Source organism: Protopterus annectens, chromosome 13.part0, assembly GCF_019279795.1.
Source record: "Protopterus annectens isolate FY-2018-M chromosome 13.part0, PAN1.0, whole genome shotgun sequence".
NCBI lineage: Eukaryota > Metazoa > Chordata > Ceratodontiformes > Protopteridae > Protopterus > Protopterus annectens.
Genome location: NC_056747.1, coordinates 454,764,657 through 454,789,185, shown reverse-complemented (window position 1 = coordinate 454,789,185; position 24,529 = coordinate 454,764,657). Strand labels below are relative to the sequence as shown.

The window sequence follows — 24,529 nt, the reverse complement described above, 5'->3', positions numbered from 1 at the left end:
CAAAGTGGACCTACTCACACCGGGCAAGGTATCCGTAATCCATCCCCACTTGGAATCTCTGAGCCTAACCCTGTTGGTGATGGAGTTTTGATCCCTTTCAGACAACTGTACACTGAGGACTTGCTAAATGTCCCACAGGAGGCCGAGAAACCCAGTACTAGGAGATTTTATCTGTCAAATAGAAAAGGTTCTCATTTGATGTCTGAAAAGAGAGCTGGACCTATTTCGAGGAGAGGTCCCCTTGGCGCTGTCTTATCTGTGTGAATTGTTGCAGGCAGGGTTGGCATATTCTTCTGTTAAGACCCACCTTGCTGCTATTTCTGCCTGTCTGCCTCTTGACCCTCCACTTGCTTCTAGACTTAAAGAAAGTGAAGTTGTTCCTAAAAGGAGGTCTACACCTCAGGCCCCCCAGGAAGACCAGTTCCACCTCAGGACCTGAACTGTGTGTTAGAAAATCTCACTGTTGTCCCATTTGAGCCAGCAACTACAGCCTTTCTAAAGTACTGCACTTGGAAAACTGTGCTTTTGGTGGCCCTGACATCAGCCAGGAGAGTATCAGAGCTCCAGGCCCTCATGGTCACCCCACCCTTTATAGTCTTTCACAAGGATAGGGTAACCCTACAGACTAACCCGTCCTTTATGCCTAAGGTGGTCAATGAGTTGTCCATGAACCAATGTATCCACCTCCCCACCTTTTTTCCACAACCCCGGAATGACCATGAGAGAGTCCTGCATTCCCTTGATGTTCACAGACAACTAGGAAAAGCTGTGACAAAGCAGACTGTTTCCACCTGGATTTCCAAAACTATCTCCTTTTGTTATACCTGCCATGGCAAACACCTGGACTGTAACATAAAAGCCCATTCCACTAGGGCCATGGCCTCCTCTGTAGCATTTTTCAAGGGGCTGGACACTGCCTTTATTCTAGAAGCAGCTGCCTGGACATATGTCCATACTTTCACCAAACACTGCAAACTGGACCACATCTCCAGATCTAGAGCAGGATTTGCTAGGGCAGTCCTGCTTGGATTTAGTTCCAAACCACCCTCTTTTTCTTCCCTTTGAGCTACCACCCTCTTTTCTTCCCTTTGAGCTGTGGCACCCACCCAAAGGTTGTGAATATTGCAACTTACCATAACCATAGATGTCCTTCTCTTCCATGTTTTAGTATTCTATCCCACCCTCCTACCCCCTAAAATAAATTTAAATAAGAACTTTGTTGGAAGATTCAGGACTTGTGCAGCTGTCCTAGAAGTGGGGTCAAACTGGGGCATTCAGTTCTGAGGAAGGTACATGCAGACATCACTTTTATGCCCCACACACCCTACAGTCAACATTCGACATCCCACGTGCCTTGCAGTGACTAAAGCTTTTGTATACTGGCCGGACGTTTGGGTTGTTAGATGGAGGCTGACCCAAAGGTTATGAATACTGCAACATGAAAGAGTAGGACATTTATGGTTATGGTAAGATTTTACACAACTATTCTTTCCGATGAAATGCTGTTCAACAATGTGGCCATTCGATGAATAGACCAATTGGTCAGAATGGTCTTCATACAATGCAGACATTGGGAATTTTCTGAGTCTGAGGTATTTATTCAAGCCAAATTTTAGAACATATGTGCATAACATGACATTTAGATTCTGTAGACAGATATTGGTATTTAAAGATATAAAATCTACACATGTTATAGGTCCCACAGATCATGCTGGGTCCTGTCTGGTCATTCTTTATGCTGTTGCTCTTATAGTAGATTTGGTACAAGACTATTCTCTCTCTCTACTTTATCTTTTTTTTTTTTTTTTTTTTTTCTCCACATAATGTGTGTTTTTGTGCAAGTTTTACTCAGGCGTGTTGCTTTGTGCTTCCCTTGTTTGGTCTCCCTCTTTTTGCACTTCAAGTACGGCATACACAGGTGTGGGGGGGCAAATATTCTTCAAGTGCTGTATTTAGATGTAGCTTTCAAGAGTGTAGTAAAACATATGTAATTCTTTCATGCTGTAGAAAACAGCTTTCTAATGGTTTGTTTATTGTATTGTCTTTGTACCATTGAAGCTCTTTGTCTGGAACCACTCAAGTTTGAGTCCAGTGCAGCAGTATATCGAACATCTAGCAGCTGTGAAGGCAATTGCATGGTCCCCACACCAGCATGGTCTCCTAGCTTCTGGAGGTGGAACAGCTGACCGCTGCATCCGATTTTGGAATACCCTTACAGGACAGCCATTGCAGTGCATAGACACCGGATCACAAGTCTGCAACCTTGCTTGGTCCAAGCATGCTAATGAACTGGTAAGCTATGTACAAATTAGTCTCACAGATTAAAAGTCCAAGTTTAGATGCAAGCTTCCTAGCAAGGAACCATTTTGTACTTTGAATGATGCAGAAAGTTTAAGGAAAGAACTTTAGATGTGTTGTTGTCAGTCTCGCCTTTATTCTCATTGATGAGTCAGATCCAATGTGTCGGATTCGTCTCAGCCTTTCTGATAGCTTGAAGTCTTCAGCAAAGCTCGTGGGCCTCTTCCCTACCCACAATGCAATTCCCCAACTTCCTCAGATCTCGTTTGCTGCACTGCGAGAAGGTTCTTCAAGCAAGCTCGGGGGCTAAGTTTACATGAGTCTACTTCATTTGCCCTAACTTCCGATTGCCCGATGACCATTTGCCCGAGACCAAATGACCGACAAGTATTATTGGCAAAAAAATGGGATATGCTCCCTTCCCCACTGTAGTGCGACCCTGGAGTTAGAATATATAGTTGGGGGGTGTGGGGTGCGAAGCCCCCCACTTAATTTCATATTATATTGTTTAGTTTTGCTTTAATATTGCTTAGTAAAACAAAAGTAAGTGGGGGGCTTCATCCCCCACACACCCCCCAACTATATATTCTAACTCCAGGGTCGCACTACAGTGGGGAAGAGGACATATCCTATTTTCTTGCCAATAGTACTTGTCGGTCAAATGAAATTTCGGTCAAATATGGTCGGGCAAATAGGTGTCTGGCAATCGGAAGTTAGGGCAAATGAAGTAGACCTGTTTTAACTTGTTAGTTTCTTCTCTGTTACACCTTTCAGGACCCGTTCTTAGTTTTAGGGTAGTCAATCCACACCTGTTTTAGTTAGAGGGTGTCCTCACTTCCTCCCCCCTTTCATTCTAGTCTGTGATTTTATCGTAGTTTGTTTTAAATTTTTTCCTTACTGGTTACTGTTTTTTTTTACTTGGCTGTTAACCTAAGTGTTCTTCCTAAAGTCCGTTTAAGTTAGAGGACTTCTTCCCCCTTTTTCCCTTGTTCCTAGAAGTCCGTTTAAATTAGAAGACTTTTCTTTACTCCTGTTGGGGGTTGTTGTTGTTCCTGTAGTTTAATATAGTATAGTTCTATATTCTTGTTTAACTTTGTTGTTTTAGTTATTAAAATGTTTATTTTCTAGTTCAGTACTGTTCTTCAAGCTGCCTTCAAACATGTCCCAAAAGGAAGGTAAGCCATTGGGATTTAAAAAGTGCGAGAAATGCAGCAAGAAGATGCCCCTCAGTGACTTGCACACCTTGTGCGTTTACTGTTTGGGGCCTCTTCATTTGCCAGAATAGCATCCTATTTTTTATGCCTTTAATTCAAGAGCATTATTGAAGCATAAAAACAAGTTGATTTTGAAGGGGTTGATTAAAACCTTCTTCTCTGAGGCTGTTTCTTTTGCCCTCCTCTTCTAAGTCTGACAGGTCAGGGAAACTGTTGTCTCCCACTCCGAAAACCTCGTTGGAGCCAAGGACCAAACAACCAAAGATGTCTGCTCTGACAGTACCTATGAAGCAGACAGCTTCTACAGAGCCAGGAACAACTTCTGATCAGTCTAAACTTTCAGATTTGAAGACTTCCACAGAGTTGGCTCTAAAGTCCCCATTGACAACACAGTTCCGCTGTCGGAGCTGATCAGTGCTTGGCTTCCATCTCCCTTTGTTGCCAGATCCAGATCCCCAACGCTGTCTACAAGGTCTACTAGGAGCCTGTCAGATGAAGATGTGGACAGAGTGGTGCAGAAGCTTCTCAAGACACATGCTTTGGCCAAACTTCTTTTGGATCCGAATCCAAAGGAGTCTGATCAGTCTCATATTACCCCTGTGGTGCCTCTTACTCCTCCTCCTCTGAGCCACCCCACAGTTTCGGAGCCAGAAGCGAACTGAACAAATCAGTGAAGAAAACCAAGTTCCAGATGGTGACACTGCATTCCATTCCTGGAAAAAGACAACTGGATGTGCTTTATAGAACTTTAGAATGCGTACTACCACATCAAGATGGAAAGACGATCCAGAAGGTACCTGCGCTTCCAACTAGGAGCCAGTCAGTTCCAGTTTTGAGCTCTGTCTTTGGTCCCAAAACAGCCCCCAGAGTGTTCACCAAATCCATGGCAGTAGTTGCAGCTCACCTGAGACATCTACAATTCCGAGTGCTTCTGTATTTAGATGACTGGCTCATAACCACCCCAACCAGGCATCTACTACTACAAGCCAGGGACTATACACTTCAGCTTTGCTCCAAACTGGGAATTACCATAAATTACAACAAACCCTCTTTAGAGCCATCTCAAAATGTAAACTTTATAGGCACAAAATAAATACAGTCAACCTCGTACTGAGGCTTCCTCAAGACAGAGTGCATGAGATTTGTCTGCATATCAGGCGATTAATCAGGAAAAATCAACCCATGGCAAAACAAATACTGCAGACTTTGGGAAAGATGGCTGCATCTATTATACTTACTTCTCTAGCATGTCTATTCTGCAGTGGTTGCTTTTCACACAATGGTCATTTCTAGAGCTACCATTGTCTTGCAAGATTCTCATAACCAGATCTTGCAAGAAGGATCTCAAGTGGTGGATTCACTCTCCGTCTGTGTCTCAGGGCTGTCCCTTTACCTTCCCTCAGCCCCAAGCCACGGTGACCATGGATGCTTCCTAGATTGGTGGGGGGGGGGCATTATTTGGGAAACACTCTCCAAGGAACCTGGCAAGAACATGAGGCTCACTTGCATATAAACATCTTGGAGATGAGAGAAGTGCTATTAGCATTGCAGGCATTTCAAGACTCTCCCTCTAGGAATCATAGCAGTCCAATCAGACAATTTGTCAGTAGTCTGGTACATAGAAGGGGAGGAACCAGATTTTATCCCCTTTGTCAAGAAGCTCTAAGGGTTTGGCAATGGGCAACGTCCCCCAATTGCTTTCTAATTACAACGCATATCCCAGGGGAAATCCAACGTGTTTGTAGAATAAGTAGGACATATTATGGCCCCATGAGTGGTCCTGCAATCAAAAAGTAGCAGAAGACATTTTCCGCAAATGGGGCCAGCCTTGCTGTGATCTTTTTGCCTCACCCACCAATGCCAAGTGCAGCAACTACTTTTCCCGAATCCCTTCAGTGGGAGAGTCACCAAGGGGGATGCACTTATTCACGATTGGCCTCTGGGTTTCCTGTATGCTTTCCCTCCCATTCTTATTCCCAAGTTATTGCAGAAAGCAAGTTTGTTGGAGACCAGGATAATCCTGATTGCACCCTATTGGCCTCATCAAATCTGGTTTCCCTTCCTAGAGCCTCGTTTTTTTGGACAAACCATGGATTCTGGACCCTGGTCCAGATTTACTGACACATCTGTCGGGAATGGTGTATCCCAACCTTCACACCGTCAAGTTGACAGCTTGTCTGCTCCAGTTCCCTTGATCACCAGGTAGCTCTCGTCTGTCATCTCCGGTAAAAACATATGCTGCTACCCTCTCATAAGACCTCTACGCGTAAGGTATACAAGAGTAAATGGAATATATTTATGTGCGACTGATCACCAGGGAGATCCCTTTTTTGCACCCATTCATTCTATATTGGAATTTCTAACCAAGCTTTTCCATAAAGGTGTGGCTGCTTCTACTGTTAAGGTCCAGTTAGCAGCAATTTCGAATTGTCATGTAGGAGAGAATGGTTCCTCTGTTATGTCACACAGACTCTGCAGAGCCTTTTTGAAGGGAACAACAATTAGACCTCAATACAAAAACCCAGCTCCCCCCTGGTATCTCAACTTCATTTTAACGAATGTCATTCTTTCCCCCTTTGAACCTTCAACAACATAAGATTTAAAATTTTTGTCTTGGAAAGCACTTTTCTTGGTAGCCATCACCTCAGCCAGAAGAGGTATCAGAACTACAGGCTGTATCGTCCAAACACCCATATTTGATTTTTCATAAAGTTAGGGTTTCGTTATGTACCAGTCCTTTGTTTCTCCCCAAAGTTGTATCAGAAAGCAGTCTAAATCAAACTGTTGACTTACCGGTCTTCTTTCCTAATTACCAAGGAAAATCTTCCAACAGTTAAATACAAACAAACAAACTTTTAAAAGTGCAGGTATTGGAAATCACAAAAAACAAGCTTAAAACAGGCAAAATAGCAAATTAAACTTGCTTTTCAGCGAGGAAAGACGGTCGCACAGGTAATAGCAGTAAAATATACTTAAATCTTGGAAGCAGTCACTCTTCTGCAGGACCATGACGAGCTGTTGCTGAGTAGGAACAAGCAAAAAAACGTGCCAAAGCGGGTTTTTATACAGGGAACTTAAAAAAGCTAGAAATTAGCCCAAAACAGCCAATAAACTACAAGATTCTTGTGCTGAGGTTCACTCCTCCAGGGACAGATAGGCTGCTCAAAGCTCCCCACTCCCACTGGTGAACAAAGAAGCTTCCTTCTATCCAAGTAAGGAAATGGGCAACACAGGAAGTATTCTGAAGTCCAGAATACAGCAATGCCTGTATTAGAGACTATTCTAGGTCAGTAAAGGCGGAAAACAAGGATTTTTTTTTTGTTTTTTTCTTTTTTCGCAGAACAAACAGCAGAAAAAGTGCAGTAAAATCTTAACACAGGCTAGCGCACTTGAGTGAGCAGCCTCAACAGTTAAATTCAAACAAACAAACTTTTAAAAGTGCAGGTATTGGAAATCACAAAAAAAAACAGTGTAAGAAAACTTCTCTGTGTGGAAGATTTTCAGTCCATATATTTCTAGTTAATCACTGTATATTAATCAGATCAGACAATAGTAGTAGAAGTAGCGAACGTAAACTCGTCAAGTCAAAAAGTAATAATAGAAAATGTATAATTCTACAGCATTACTAAGTATTCGAAAGTAATCCAAGCAAGGCAGGCAGTCTGTTTCCAGTCAAATCCTTTAAGTACACAGACAAGCGATCCAAGTAAAACAAAAATAGAGTAATAATTTCCTCACAAGCTTTCTAAATATATATATACTTTTTATCAGGCATGGGAGTGGTTTATTGTGCTGTAAAACAAAGTGTTATTGGTACACATGTTAAATTCACATATCTTCCCCCATCAGTGTGACATTCGAGCTGGTCCTGCCCTACCTAGTAGCTGTCATAATAATATATAGCCCTAATGTACTTTAATGGTACATCTTCTTTAACCAAATTATTAAGTAGATTATTAAGTCTGTGATTTTATACAAGGCAATATACTACATGGCTGGAAATATATCAACCTTAGTTCATTTTGCGATCAGAAATTATATATAAATATATACATATACATTTTGCATGTAAAAATCAGTTTCTATTTTCATAACCTATTGTTAACAAAGATCGCTTTCGTCCTTCTAGACTTCTTCAGGTCTGTGTACAAGAACCCTAAAAACCTACATAATTGTATAATTAGTTAGTATTGTTATTACCACCATTTTGAATAAAGTGGAAAAAAGAGAACCAGGAATAAAAATAAAAAAATATATATATGTATGACGATGGAACCAAAATATACACTTAAATTTCAAATGATTTAAAATGGTATTTAAAACCAATTTGTAGAAAAAATAAAATAAAATACAATTAGTGATGTAATTTAGACCAACTACACTTTAGTGGGTTGTTTTGAGACTTCGGGGATACCACGGAGATTACTTGTTTTTTGGAAATCACAAAAAACAAGCTTAAAACAGGCAAAAGAGCAAATTAAACTCGCTTTTCGGTGAGGAAAGACGGTCGCACAGGTAATAGCAGTAAAATATACTTAAATCTTGGAAGCAGTCACTCTTTTCGTTTCTCTGCTGCTAGCACCACTCTGCAAGACCACGAGGAGCTGTTGCTGAGTAGGAACACTTCTGACAAATACTGGTTATGTACTACATGTGACAACAATCTCCCGTATTCTCCATATGTCTGGACTATGGGGTAGGGTTGCAAATCAGAAGCTATTTCTTAAACAGAAAAGCATCCAGGCCAGGCTAAAATTTGCAAAGCAATACATCACGTTTCCTAAAAGCATGTGGGAAAATGTGTTATGGTGTGATGAGACCAAGGCTGAACTTTTTGTCCACAATTCCAAAAGGTACATTTGGTGCTAAAACAACACTTCACATCACCAAAAGAACACCATCCCCACCGTGAAGCATGGTGGTGGCAGTATCATGCTTTGAGGTTGCTTTTCTTCAGCTGGAACTGGGGCTTTAGTTAAGGTGGAGGGAATTATGAACAGTTCCAAGTACCAGTCACTTTTGACCCAAAACCTTCAGGCGTCTCCTAGAAAGCTGAAGACGAAGAGGAATTTCACCTTTCAACATGACAATGACCCCAGGCATATATTCCAATCAACAAAAAATGGTTTCACCATAAGAAAATTAAAGTTTTGGAATGACCCAGCCAGAGCCCACACCTAAATCCAATAGGAAATATGTGGAGTGACCTGAAGAGGGCTGTGTACAAGAAATGTCCTCGCTCTCTGACAGATTTGGAGTGCTTTAGCAAGGAAGTGTGGGCAGATACTGCCAAGTCAAGATGTGCCATGCTGATGGACTCCTACCCAAAAAGACTGAATGTTGTAATTAAATCAAAAGGTGCAATTTTTTCCCGTAACAGATTTGTTTTTCAGTTGAATTGTACAGGCTACAGGTCACATTAAAGATGGGAAAAGTTTTGAAATGATTTATTGTGGTCTCATTTTTTTATATCACAAAAACCTGGGATTTTAACAGGGGTGTGTAAACCTTTTATGTCCTTCTATTCCTATGTTGCAGTATTCTTGGTGTGGGATTTCAGGCGGACCCGTACGTCAGCTCCTGTACAAAACTTCAGCTTGGCTTTTGCAGGTGCGTGGGATGTCACACGTAGCGACATAAACCAGGAACCTTAAATGTGACGTCTGCACGCACAGACCTCAGAACTTTTCAGCAGCAGATGGACCATCACATTGTGTGCTTTGCTCCTTCACCACAAGACATCTAAAAGCGAAGTACCCTATTGGGGTTTTTTCTTCTTTGACTTCTAGCTAAAGCTTGGTTTGTTGTTGTAACTTTTAGCCAATGTCAGCTAAAAAGGGTAAATGCCAGTGTTGGAGCCTTATACCTCATAAAGATACGCACGACTGGTATGTTTTTTTGCCTAGGCCATACCGCTTGCTCAGTCTGCCAATCCTTCGTACCTAAGACCCTACGCAGCTGTCTGGCAGTGCTTAACCTATGTTTAGAACATCAGAGGCTTAAAAAATTAGCACAAAGGATGGATCCTGCTTCGGAAGCACTGACTGATCCTACCCGGAAGAAGGCCAAGTTTCCTAGGCCCACTTCCACTGCCTCTCCGCTTCCGGACATCCCACCAGCTACCGATCTAGGGGCTGAGGGATGTCAGACACACCCTTCTACTTAGGCCACCTTTGAGGAAGCCGCTTCTCAGTTGACGACTAGCACATCCACGGAGTTTTCTCAGACATCAGCTTCCGTCAAGGGGGAGCCAGTCACAGCTGGGCCTCCGACAGGGATCCCTCCTTCGGACACTGCTACCCTTAGCCAGGCATCCAATTCCAGTACTACACCTAAGACTACTCCAGTTACAAAGAAACAGAAAACCAAACATCTGGCTTCACCCGCTGAAGGTCTATCTGACTGGCAGACCTTCACCTCATTCTTGATGCAGGCCTTCATGGCTGTTAGGTCGTCAGCCTCTTCTCCATCTGCTCTTCTTCTCCTCAGCCCTAGGCCTGCCTCTGTCTTCTCTCTTCCATTGTCCACTTCACAAGACAGGGAAGCAGAGCTAGAGAATTATTACTCTTCTGATGAGTCAATATCATACACCTCCTAAATTGCATCTCCTCAAGAGTATTACTCCCCAGATGAAGAATCCATCGAATGGGACTCCCCTCCAAGAGGATACCACCTTTGGAGATGACATAACCAAAATGAAGGAATACTTCAAATGGGTCACCTCACAAATGTCTGATATTCAAAAAAGTTTTGAATTGTTACAAGTGGAATTGCCCTCCCCTTCTGCCATCCCTGCTTATTTAGATGCCTTTTCCTCAGCATCTGAAACCCCAGACTCTCAGCCTCCTTGCCCCTATGAGGCCAGATCGCTTTTATGAAGTGCCTGGTGACAAGAAATTTCTAGTCAAACCACCCTTGGCAGATCCTGCTGTCATTGTTGTTTCACCTGATAAACAATCCAGACTGATTCCGCCTGCCACTCTCCTACCTACAGACAAGGACAGCAAAACTATGGAAATAATTGGAAAGAAGGTTTACACCTCTTCCACATTGGCCTTCTGAGCTATCAGCTCTCAAGCCCATATGACCAAATATGATCTGGACCTTGTCTCTCAAGCCTTCAGTCTGCTGGCTGCTACTCCAGACTACCCCACTAAGTCTGATGTAACATCTGAACTTTATCTAGCTGCCCAAGTAGCCAGACACTCCATTAGATGTAGTTTTGATGCTGCAGAGGCTTCTGCATGATCAGCAGCCACCGCGTCAGTACTTTGAAAATATTCTTGGTTACATCTGCAACACTTATCAAAGGACTTCAAGTCCAAAATCTTAGATGATACTCTGGACCCTAACTTATTGTTGGGTAAACAGTCAGCAGACCTGTTCAAAAATGTACAAGAAAAGAGTAAGGAATTGCAAGACATCAAGCATCTGCTTGTGTCTCCTATCCATAAATATTACAGGAATTACTGTGCCAAAACTACATTTGTCAGAAGAAATCCATCCTCTGCTGGACCTACCTCTTCAAGGCACAGAAGACAACCCCCTTCCTGGCCAGCTGTCTCACAGCCCCCCACTAGACAGCCCTTTCAAGACAGAGGAGGACCCAACAATGCGTGACTACCTTGCCCACCTACCCCTTTCAGCCCGCCTCTTCCACTGCCTCCCCTTTTGGAAAACCATCACTACCGACAAATGGGTCCTGGTTATATATAGTTCAGAAAGGCTACTACTTCTTTTTGAGAGAAAGACCCCCCCCCCCAGGGGTGTTCCCTTTCCCCCAAGAAATCAGACACCTCTTCCCACAGATTTTGCAAGACTTTCTGAACCTGGGAACTATAGAACCTGTCCCTTCAGGGCAGGAAGGAAAAGGCTTCTACTCAAGACCGTTTCTGGTCCCCAAAAAAGATGGACCATGCAGACCCATTTTAGACCTTTCCTTTCTAAACCTATTCTTAGATGTTCCCACCTTCAGAATGTTGTCCCTACAAACTCTACCAGCCCAGGCCTTCATGGCCACACTCAACCTGAAAGAAGCCTTATCTGCACATCCTCATTCAACCTTCCCACAAGAAATACTTGCATTTTTCTGGATCCTCCTCTCACTTTCAATTTACAGCATTGCCCTTTGGTTTGCCCACTGCTCCCAGAGTGTTCACAAAGTGCCTGGCACCTGCCATTGCCTACTGCAGAACAGAAGGAATTCAGATTTGCCCTTACCTGGACGACATCCTGATTCTAGCAGAGTCCAACGAAACCCTTAACACCTATCTGTAGTTCACCATTTTGCCTTCTTCAAGGACTGGGGTTCACCCTCAACTTTCCAAAGTCTTCCTTGACCCCAGAACAAGACAAAACATTTCTGGGATGCAGGATCAAGACAGACATAATGAAAGCATTTCTTCCCCAGGGCAAAGTCAGCTCCCTGTCCTCCCACTTCAAAACCCTTTTGCAGACCAGCAGATAACTGCAAGGCAATTCCTATGAACCTTGGACCTGATGGCAGCCACAATCCCCATGCTAACATTAGCCAGGATGCACATGCAGAAGCTGCAGTGGTATCTTAAAAAATGTATGGTCACAGCACCAGCATTCCTTAAAGCGAGAAGTCACCCTTTTACCCTGCCTACAGTCAAAGCTCAATTGGTGGCTTTAGCCCAAACCAGTTCATGCACACGGATGCATCAGACTTAGGATGGGGAGCCACAATGTCAAACTACAGGGTGTAAGGAAAGTGGCACCCTTCCATAAAGAACAAGTATATCAACGTGAGGGAAATGACAGCTGTCCTCCTGGCACTGAAAACCTTCCTTCCTCTCTTACAACCAGGGGTTCTCCTAATAATAACGGACAACAAATGTGGTACCTCAACAAGCAGGGAGGGACAAGAGCATACCACTTTTGCAGACTAGTCTTACTAATCTGGGACCTAGCCTCTATGCGCAACTTGTCCCTGCAGGCATCCTACATTCCCTCGCAGTACAACAAACAAGCAGGCCTTCTCAGCAGGACATCCTCAACAAATCACAAATGGATGCTGGACAGGAATGCCTTTCTAGATATTGTCCGCCAGTGGGGCACACCTCAATTGTTTGCCTCCGACAACTGCAGACTTTCTGCTCCAAAACACACACTCCACTAGCTTGGAGAGTAGACACATTTAGCATTTCATGGAAGGGGAGGTTTCTTTATGCCTTTCCACCCTTCCCATTAATTCAAAAAGTCCTCCTGAAAATCAAGAGAGACCAACCAAAAATCTTGCTGGTGACTGGCCAGTGACTCCCAACTGGCCAAGGCAGTACTAGTTTCCCTATTTCTCAGTCTAGCCAAGGGCAATCACCACAAGTTACCCCATGAGGTGGACCTTCTGACACAACAAAAGGGAACCTTCATCTGTCCACATTTGCAGATGTTGGCACTGATACTGTGGGTGATAAACTTCTAATTCCCTTCAGGCACCACTACTCAGAGGATGTGCTTTCAGACCTGAGGGAGGCCTGGAAACCTACTACAAGGAAATCTTACTTAACTAAATGGGAGAGATTTTCAAAATGGTGCCTGGGCAAGGGCAGGGATCCATGCATCTCAGATCCACCCCTAGTCCTTACTTGTATGTGTTAACTAGTTAAGGGAGGACTTTCACTGAAGAATAAGAAGGTCCACCTTTCAGCAATCTTAGCCTGCCTGCCACTAGACCCTCCCCTACTAGCGAGGCTTGATGTTAAGTTATTCTTAAAAGGGGTCCTGCACATCAGACTACCAAGAAAACCCATCCCACCACCCTGGGACCTGAACTTCATCCTTGAAAAACGAACAGTCTCCATTGAACCTGCTATTATGGCTACTCTGCAGATGTTCACATGGAAGACAGTCCTGCTAGTGGCTATAACTTCAGCCAGAAGGGTGTCAGAATTACAGGCCCTAATGGCTTGCCCTCCATACACTACCTTCCACAAGGACAGTGTACTCCTATGAACCAACCTTTCTTTATGCCTAAAGTGGTCAACGATCTGTCCTTAAACTAATCTATTCATCTACCCACCTTCTTCCCCTCTCCCACCAATAAAAGTGAAAGGATACTCCACTCCCTGGATGTATACAGACAGCTAAGGTTTTACCTAGTCAAAACCAAATCACAAGAAAATCCAATCAGCTGTTTGTTTCCATCCACCCCAGGGCCCTGGGCAAGGTAGTCACCAAACAAACCATTGCATGTTGGATTAGAAAAACTGTTTTCCTATGTTATTCACACCGTGGTAAGAAACTCCCACAGGGAGTTAAAGCTCACTCTACCAGGACAGTGGCAGCCTCCAAAGCCTTCTTAAAAGACCTGGACACTTAATCTATACTGGAAGCAGCCACATGGTCCATCATTCACACTTTCACCACACACTACAAGTTAGACAATTTCTCCAGTGCACGTGCAAGATTTGCCAGAGCAATTCTGCAGGGCTTTGTGGAATCAGCTTTTTCCTCCTTCCTTCCTTCCATCTAAGCTGTGGTACTCTCCCACACCAAGAATATTGCAACATAGAAATAGAAGTACATGGACTAGTTGTGAAAATCTTACCATAACCGTAGATGTCCTTCTCTTCCATGGTGCAGTTTTCCTTCCCACCCACCTAACCCCCTTATCCTTTTCTCATTACTGAACTGTCTTGGGTCTCCTGATGGTTATACCCTGCCCTATGACCAACTGAACCACCATATGGCTCTTTGATCCTGTGGCTGACATTACTTGCTACTCTACTTAGACCTGTCCTGCTGGGCTTTCAAGTTCTGAGGTCTGTGTATACAGACGAAACAGTTAAGGTCCCTGGTTTATGGACTTACATGTGACGTCCCACGCAACTGCAACAGCCAAGCTGAAACTTTTGTATAGGAGCCGACGTATGGGCCGTGTGAGGCAGGAAATCCCACATCAAGAATACTGCAACATGGAAGAGAAGGACATCTATGGTTATGGTAAGATTTTACACAACTATTCTATATCCGCTATATATATATATATATATATATATATATATATATATATATATATGTATATGTGTGTGTGTATGTGTATATATATATAATTGTGAGGTGGAGTTCAGGGATGAGTTAAGGCAGGCACTGGGTGGCAGTGAAGAGTTACCAAATAGCTGGATAACTACAGCAGAGCTAGTAAGGGAGACGGCTAGAAAGGTGCTTGGTGTCACATCTGGACAGAGGAAGGACGACAAGGAGACATGGTGGTGGAATAAGGAAGTACAGGAGAGTATACAGAGAAAGAGGTTGGCAAAGAAGAAGTGGGATTGTCAGAGAGATGAAGAAAGTAGACAGGAGTATAAGGAGATGAGGTGCATGGCAAAGAAAGAGTTGGCGAAGGCTAAGGATAAGGCATATGAAGAGTTGTATGAAAGGTTGGACACTAAGGAGGGAGAAAAGGACCTGTACCGATTGGCTAGTCAGAGGGACCGAGCTAGGAAAGATGTGCAGCAGGTAAAGGTGATAAAGGATAATGAGGGAAACATACTCACAAGCGAGGAGAGTGTGTTGAGGAGATGGAAAGAGTATTTTGAGGGGTTGATGAATGAAGAGAATGAGAGGGAGAGAAGGCTGGATGTTGTAGGGATGGTGAATCATGAAGTACAATGGATTAGCAAGAAGGAAGTAAGGATAGCTATGAAGAGAATGAAGAATGGAAAGGCTGTTGGCCCAGATGACATACCTGTGGAAGCATGGAGGTGTTTAGGTGAAATGGCAGTGGGGTTTTTAACCAGATTGTTTAATGAAATCTTGGAAAGTGAGAGGATGCCTGAGGAATGGAGAAAGTGTTTTGGTGCCAATTTTTAAGAATAAGGGTGATGTGCAGAGCTGTAGTAACTACAGAGGGATTAAATTGATCAGTCACAGCATGAAGTTATGGGAAAGAGTAGTGGAAGCAAGGTTAAGAAGGGACGTGATGATTAGTGATCAGCAGTATGGTTTCATGGCAGGAAAGAGCACTACAGATGCGATCTTTGCTCTGAGATTGTTGATGGAGAAGTACAGAGAATGTCGGAAGGAGTTGCATTGTGTGTTTGTAGACTTAGAGTAAGTATATGACAGGGTGCCTAGAGAGAAGTTGTGGTATTGTATGAGGAAGTCAGGAGTGTCAGAAAAGTATGTAAGAGTGGTACAGGATATGTAGGAGGGTAGTGTGACAACGGTGAGGTCTACGGTGGGAGTGACGGATGCGTTTAAGGATCAGCTCTGAGCCCTTTCTTATTTGCAGTGGTGATGGACAGGTTGACAGACGAGATCAGACAGGAGTCCCCGCGGACTGTGATGTTTGCAGATGACATTGCGATCTGTAGTAAGAGTAGGGAACAGGTGGAGGAAGACCCTGGAGAGATGGAGATATGCTCTAGAGAGAAGAGGAATGAAGGTCAGCAGGACTAAGACGGAATATATGTGTGTGAATGAGAGGGAGGATAGAGGAATGGTGAGGATGCAAGGAGTAGAGGTGGCGAAGGTGGATGAGTTTAAATACTTGGGGTCAGTAGTTCAGAGTAATGGTGAATGTGGAAGAGAGGTGAAGAAGAGAGTACAGGCAAGATGGAATGGATGGAGAAGAGTGTCAGGAGTGATTTGTGACAGACGAGTACCTGTAAGAGTGAAAGGGAAGGTCTACAAGAGGGTAGTGAGACCAGCTATGTTATATGGGTTGGAGACCGTGGCATTGACAGAAAGGCAGGAGTTAGAGCTGGATGTGGCAGAATTAAAGATGTTAAGATTTGCACTGGGTGTGACGAGGGTGGACAGGATTAGGAATAAGTATATTAGAGGGTCAGCCCAGGTTGGAAGGTTTGGAGACAAAGCCAGAGAGGCACGATTACGTTGGTTTGGACATGTGCTGAAGAGGGATGCTGAGTATATTGGGGAAAAGTTGCTAAGGATGAAGCTACCAGGTAACAGGAAAAGAGGAAGGCCTTAAGATAAGGTTTATGGATGTGGTGAGAGAGGACATGCAGGTGGTTGGTGTGACAGAGCAAGATGCAGAGGATAGGAAGAAATGGAAACAGGTGATCTGCTGTGGCGACCCCTAACGGGAAAAGCCGAAAGAAGATGATGATGATGATATGTATGTATGTATGTGTGTATATCTATATAAATATATATATATATATATATATATATATATATATATATATATATATGTGTGTGTGTGTATGTGTGTGTATATATATATATATATATATATATATATATATGTGTGTGTGTGTGTAAATATACATACACACACACTCCCACCTGTAAATATATATCTGTATAGAGGAGTGTGTGTATTTATGTGTGTGTGTATATATATAGATATATATATATATATATATATATATATATATATATATATATATATATATATATGTGTGTGTGTGTGTGTGTGTGTGTGTGTGTGTGAGAGAGAGAGAGAGAGTATATATATGTAAAGATGTCTAGGCCCTTTATTGCTCAGTTCATTAGTAGTGCTTCATTTGCTAAGAGCAAGTTCACTCTGGAAAGTGCATGGTGAACCCATCCCGGTTACCATGAGCAACACTGACTGCATAGATAAGTCTTTTGCATTCCTGATGATAATTCTGGGGAGAAAAATTTAAAGAAGAAAAACTAAAGTTACTCAGTAGTCCACAATCTCATTCTTTTTGCAGAAAAAAGATGATCAGAAGCATATATTCTTAAATGTATTATTATTCCTTCTCTGTTTCCGTTAAAATATTTAATATTTTTAGATGTCTATACTGTCCTTGTGAAATTTATGTCTACTAGCATGGTGGAACAGCTTTTCTATGCAATCATAATGAATTTGTTGTATTTTTTTTTTGCTAAAGATGTTTTCTCCATGTATGCAGCAAATGAGTTTTTGTAATTACAGTAACCCACAGGATCAGTGATTTACCTTGAAACATTGCCACGCGAAGGCAGAAATTTATGGATCCTATTCATCTAGTCCATCTGATCCGACATGTAGGACCTTGATAGTGCAGCTCCAGTCCAGTCCAGCTGATTTAGTGCTCAAGCTCTTCCAAAATTTTACATGCTCATAATGCTTTGCTGTGCTTCATTTCTAACTCCAGTCTCATTTGCTGTCTTTCAAGTCACATCACAGATCAGTGCTCCACCTCTTATTTGTGATGTATAATACTTAGTAGACAGCTCTCTTGTGAACCTTTGCCTTTCTTACTCCTCTAACTTTTGAGTAGTAGTTTGGATAATTTAAACCTTGGGAAAGTTTAGATTTATGGGTTAAGACTTCTCTTCAGCGGTTCTGTTTTCTGCCGTTTTAAATTTCTCCAAGTCTTTTGGGTTTCTAATACCATGACAGGAATGGGCCCCATTCCTAAGTCAAAGTACGATTAAAGTTCTTGAAATTAGTATTTTCACTCTTTGATGTTAGCCAAATGTGCTCTTCGCAGCACCTGCAATGTGCCCAGTAATGACCTCCTACAATTCGTATAGTGTTACACGAATTGGTAACATATCTAAATGCGCTTGTAAATTCTTTTTTTTATAAGACCAGTTGCTTCTACTACTATTGGAACTGTGTGGGTATTTTTCTTCCACTTGGATCTCGTTTTTGCCTGCAGATCAAGGTATTTTATGACTTTGTGTGTCTCTGTACTCAAGACACTGTAGTCACTAGGTGTGGCGATTTCAATGATCAATGCTACTTTTGTCTTTTCTTGGACCACTATATCAGGTTTTCTAGCATCTGTCTTTTGAACTGTTTGTTTCTGCTGTGTCACTGTTCTGGTGGAAATTAGTGTCTGTTTAAATTTCTTAATGTTAAAGAAGTTTTTATTACTGTTAGTACAATTGAGAGTAGCAGTTGCTTGGATTGCTTTGCATGTGTGTGCGATCCTGTTTGGAGTTATTTCTTGTAGTTTATCATTGGCTTGCATTAACTTTTGCACAGAATTGTTGCTGCTTTTTTTTCCTTTCTGAAGAATGGATAAACCTACAAGCTGCTTTAAAAAGTGTAGTAAATTGGGTACAAAATTCCCCTTCAAGATCCTCACGATGTGTTTGTGTGTGTGTGATGCTTAGGGGTTTCTTACTTGAATGCCTCTTGCAGTATTTGTGCTTTTTTCAGCCCGAAGGCCTTGTGAGATAGGAGAGGTAAATTAGTTGTGAAAGTCCCCCCCCCCCCCCCCCACCAATCCATAACTTGCTAAATAAAAAAAAAAAGCAGGGGAGAAACTTGCAAAGGCGTAGAGTCGCATCCAAGAAGTGGCCTCAAGAATCTTTGTCTCAAACCTTGACTCAAAAGGTTCCGAGGCTTGAGATTCATGAAGCTTGGACTCCGAAGTATAACCCCCCCAATCTGGAGATGGGGGCTACCTTGCGATTCAAGATTCCCCTAAAAAGTAAAGAATCCTTCCTCAAGGCCTAGTGGCTGAGTCAGCTTTTGAGGCTGTGGAGAGGGCTTTGACTGGACCAAGACATCTTGTATGCTCACAAGTTTTGGATCCTTCCAGACTCCCTCTGAAGATTGTACCTTTCTGCTGTCATTCTGGTGGACAGGGACAGATGGATCCATTAGGCTTTGGGACTACTCAGCACTCAAGTCCCACGTTTGAATCTGAAGCATCTCTCTTGTCCCAAGGCACATTCCCCAGATTAGGACTTGTCAAAGGAAGCATATTGACTCCTCTCCTGAGTCTGTCACTGAAGAGACCAACTTAGATGTGGGAGAATGCCCCCCAAGAGCCCATTGAAGATGTCTGTTTTGCAGACATCCTAGAATTGATGATTGGGGGGTGCACCAAAGCTCCTTCTTCTGAGTCAGTGTTTCTTGAAGCCTTTACATCCATCCCTTCAATGACCTAGGTGGTCTCCACTCCTGACAATTAAGATGACCTTATCACTAAAAGCCTGGAAAGGAGCCTGTTGTTGAAGAGCCTATCCCAGAAAAGCCAGATATAATTTTAGTTGCCCCTAAAAAATAAGAAATTCTGGGCCAAGGGTCCCCCTGTAGATGCAATGGTGGTAGCAGCAGCAACATAAAAAGAAACTGTCTGAGGAGAGGTTTTCTGTCCATCCCCCAGACAGGGAGTCTAGGGCATTGGACAATTTGGGGAAATTGGGAATGGACAATCAGCCACTTTCTTTTTTTATTTGCTGAGCTGTATGGCTCAAATTGACACATTTCCAGAGGGATTTGATAAAGGAAATTTCAGATTCTCTGGTGGGTAACTTACCAGCGGATATCTAAAACAGTGTGGATTCCTAGTTGTGAACTTCAGTCATTTTTAAATGTAGCCATCAGACTCCTTTCTAACACAGCAGATGATGCAACCCAAGCAGCCAGTACTGGCATTACAGTGCATCATCATGCCTAGATGCAACTTTGCAGAAAGTTTCAAAACAACCTTCATAAATGGCCCATACGATGGCTCCACTTTGGACCAAAAGTCAAGTACACACTTACCAGAACTGAACAGGATGGTAAAGCCTTGTCTGTCATTGGAATCCGTTTTTCAACACTCAGTGATCCTTCTTCAGGAATCAGAGAGAGGGAAGAAAAGTGTCTTTCAAAATATCTCAAGGTTTTCACTAGGTCACTTCTCGAGATAGGCCTCCCCTCCCAGAGTTAAAGGTGGAGGGTGTTCCACTGGACGTCATCCCAGAGATAGAGGCAGTCCACCAAATCAAGGTTTCTGTGGACCATTCACAGAGAAACCTTACCAACATCCCTGAATGCTTGCCCAACTGCTGCACTCTGCAGACAGTTGGGGAACACTTATCCTTATACCCTCAAGATATGTGGGTGCTAAGGATCATTACTAGACAATACCCCTTTTAAAGCCCCAAGAATAAAACAAAAGATTGTCAACATTCCACCATTCAGTTGGAATCTGCAGCAGCAGAGGTTCAGAATTTACTGATAGAGAGTCCCAAGACCAGTTACAATTCGAGTCTACTCAAGTTTCTTTTAAGTTCCAAAAAAGGCTGGGGGCCTGAGTCCAATTTTGTATTTCTGTGAGTTGAATCAATTTGTAAAACAGCCAAAATTTCAGATCGTCACAGTACAGTCCATTCTACCGCTACTCAGAAAGGCGATTGTGTGTGCTCTGTAGGTCTTCAGGACACCTACTATCATATAAAAATCTACCAGCAGCCCAGGAAATTTTTGTTTACCAATCACTTTCAATTCAGAGTGCTGCTAAGTCTCACCACAGTACCCCCTGGGTGTTCATCAAGAATTTAATGGCAGCAGTAACAGCCTTTCTCAGGCTTCAGGGGATCCAAGGATTCCCATATCTGGATGATTGCTTTCCAACTGCTACCTGTAAAGATCTACTATTGTTATGTTAGTCATTTCTGCTAAGACCATTGAACTACCTAGGCATTTCTGTAAACACCAAGAACAACAAATTAAAACCTTCCCAGTCTGTAGAGTTCATAGGTTGCCAGATAGACACTGTGCACAGGTAGCCAAACTAGCCTCAACACAGGTCATATCAATCAGATCAGTTGCTCTTTAGGTAATAAATCATCCCAAACCCCAAGCTCAACTATTATGACTTCTAGGTCTGATGGCTTCCTCTATCATAATGGTCCTTTTAGTCAGGTATCACATGAGATTCCTATAGTGGACATTAGCCGTACAGTGTCCGTAGAAAATTCATCCTTTCAGTACAAAATACGACTCATTCAGGTATGCTAGAGTCATATTCAGTGGTGGATTTAATCCGACATAGACACTCTGGGCAGACTTTTCCGTCGTCCGGTACCCAGAAAATTAGTGACCACGGTCTCCTCCCTAAAGAGTGGGAGGACATTTCAAAGGGGAGAATAGTCCAAGCAATGTGGTCCACAGGAGAGGCCAACCTTTATGTAAATGTCTTGGAGTTAAGAACAGTCTACCTTACATTGCAGGCACTTCAGCACCATCAACCCAAGGATGTGATTGCCATACATTCAGACATATCAGTGGTTTGGTACATCAGCAGAAAAAGGTGGAACACAGTCATACTCTTTTTGCTGAGAAGACATGAAATTCTGGCAGTGTCTTAGAACCACATTCTAGTAGCAAGGCATATACCTGGGATGTCTAACATACTAGTGGACAAGCTGAGCAGAATGATTCTACTGCCTCACGAGTGGTCTGTCAACAAAACAGTGGTGACGCAGATCTTTAGCCGCTGAGGCAAACCTTGCTGTGACATTTTTTGCTTCTTACCTAAACAACAAATGCAGAAGTTACTTTGCCCTCACCCTCATCCCTCCACAGGGTCAGTCACCGTGAGATGCCGTACTCCATCTTTTGCCCCAGGTCTCCTTTATGCCTTCCCCCCATTCCTGTTATCCCCAAGTCCATTCAGAAAGCAGTGGAGTGCTAGACCAGAGCAGTCCTGCTTGCCTCCTCCTGGTCTCGATAGGCATGATTCCCCATGCTCTGGCCTCACCTAGTTTACCTACCATAGGTGCTGGATCCACTCCCAAATTGCCTCACACACCCCTTTGGGATGCCTCTTCTGTATCTACAGACCCTAAAACTAACTGCTTGTTTTCTCCAACTGTAACAATTGCCACAGATGCCAGGCTTTCTTCCCTAGAAGTAAGAATTATATCGTCCTCGCAAAGGAATTCTACAAAAAACGCAAGAGCAAATGGAGACGCTTTTCCATATGGCTGTTCTCTAAAGTACAATTGGCAGCCATTTCCAACTTCCACGTAGGGTTCAATGACACTTCCATTTCTTCCCTAAAAATCTCCAAAGCCTTTCTAAGAGGTAGTTTTTTAGTGAGACCCCGGTTCAACACCATTTTGTTACAGTCTTTAACTCAAAAAATGTTTGAATTTGCTGCAACCACAGGTATGAAGTTTCTCTCTTGGAAGACTATATTTCTGGTTGCCATTGCTTCTTCCAAATGAGTATCAGAACTTCAGGCACGTTCATGTAAGGTCCTCTTTCTTGTCTTTCATAAAGACAGTCTCTCACTAAGAGCAAACCCTTTCTTCCAGAAATGGCTTCTGAATCAAATTTAAATCAAATTGGTTTGCCAGTTGTCTTTCCTAACTTTACCAGTAAAGAAGAATATATACTACACTCTTTAGATGTGCACAAACAAGTCAGATTTTACATCCACCATTCCAAGACTTTCAGACAATCGGATCAGTTTAAAGTTTTGTGTTTCTAAAGTTATACTCTGATGAGCAAATTGCATTTAATTTGTCTGTCATTCTGTAGGATGGCCTTTACAGTCAAAGCAAAAGCACATTTTGTAAGAGCAATGGCAACTTCCACGGCCTTTGTTAAATGAGTTCCTTTAAGGGACATATGTGCAGCAGCAACTTGGTCCTCAACTCGTACCTTTGTAATCTGCTGTAAATTAGATGGGCATTGTAGGATGCTCACATCTTTCAGCTCTGCCTTACTTAGGAATATCCTTCCTTAAGTCCACCTAGGCATCCTTTGGGTAGCTTGGGAAACTGTCCCACGCATTGAATCACGCGTAAAAAGACCAAATCGGATACAGATGTTATGTACTTACCATAATTATAAACCAACGTTGCCTTGTTTTCATCTGGTTCAACTTCCCTCACTCCTTCCCTCTTCCAAATTGTCTTTGTAGAGATAACCCATATCTTTTGTTGGATCCTGTATGTTTCATTTTTTATAAATCTCTTAATTCCTTTTTTTGTTTAATTAGTTTTGTCCCTTACCTTTTCCCGTCAAAATCTCTGTTTTCTCCCTTTACCGTTAGCGGTATTTGTAGTTACTGTCGTCAGTAACTTGTCTATGTCCTTCTATTCCCATGTTGCAGTATTCTTGCTGTGGGATCCTCCACCTCAGGCGACCCGAACTTCTGCTCCTATGCAAAAGGTTAAGCCTGGTTGCTGCCAGGTGCATGGGACATCACACACAGGGCCATAAACCAAGGGTCTTAAATGTGATGTGTGCATGCATCGACCTCAGAACTTCTGTGCCACAGTCGAAAGTAAGATCAGTCGCTTCGCTCCGCTGTTTTAAAGACGTCTGAAGATAAGTACCCCATTGGGGAACCCTTTGTTTTTGCTTGAGCTTTGGTTGTTGCTGTTATTTCTTAGCTGATGTCCACTAGAAAGCTGAAATGTAGGTGTGGACGTCAAATTCCACACAAAGACACCCACAAGCTTTGTGTGTTCTGCTTAGACCAGGAACACTACCACACTACCTGTCGCATCTGCCAGTCGTTCATACTGAAAACTCTCCATAGTCATCTGGCAGCCCTAAAACTTTATCTCGAGAACCAGAGGTTAAAATGCTTAGTCCTGCATATGGATCCAGAGTCAGCCATCTAGGAGGAGCCGCCTAAAAAGAAGGCCAAAGTTACAAGGCCTACCACTTCTGCCCATCTGTTATGGGATGTCCTACCAGCCACCAATTTAGGGTATGAGGGACGTCTGCTGGAACCGGCATTTTTGGCGACTACCCTCTGAGAAGCTGTCTCAGAAGCACTGGTAAGCATGTCCTCGGAAGTAGTTCGATGCCGGCATTGGCCGAAGTTGAGGAGGAACCAGGCTCCATCCGACAATGCCCATCCGTGGTCCAGGAATCCAAATCCTTACCCACAGGCCAGATCCCTGAAACTAGCCCCCCCTGTCTCCGCTAAATCAACTCTGAAAAAGAAATAAAAAACTAAGTACCTATTTGCTTCCTCTGAGGAGCAAGTAGACTAGCACTACTTCTCCCAGTCTTTGCTGCAGGCCTTTATGGCTCTTAGGCCTTCAGCATCCACAGCTGCCACATTGTCTGTCCTCAGCCCCAGGCCTACCTCAGCTGCTTCCATCCCTCCTACTCACACCCAGGAAGAAGACTCCTCTTCTTCCTCCTCTGATGAGTCAGTCATCTACTCCCCTCAAATAGCTTCCCCTTTGGACTTTTACGTCCCAGATCAGGACTCCCTAGAGGGAGACTGTCCCCCTGAAGACATTACCTGTGGGGAAACAATAACTAAAATGATGGAGTATTTCAAGTGGCATGCTACGCAGATGTCAGAAGTCCAAAA

At 43.0% G+C, this 24,529-nt stretch overlaps 1 protein-coding gene across 7 annotated transcripts in view; it reads left to right on the top strand.

Annotated features, from left to right (window-relative positions):
* The window catches only part of FZR1 (fizzy and cell division cycle 20 related 1), a 1,382,318-nt gene that overhangs the window by 1,244,872 nt on the left and 112,917 nt on the right, over positions 1 to 24,529 (top strand). For all 7 annotated transcript variants that reach the window (XM_044054101.1, XM_044054103.1, XM_044054098.1 and 4 more), the window contains one exon: positions 2,059 to 2,292. In XM_044054101.1, the coding sequence (XP_043910036.1) occupies positions 2,059 to 2,292 (234 nt within the window). The remainder of the gene's footprint in view (positions 1 to 2,058; positions 2,293 to 24,529) is intronic.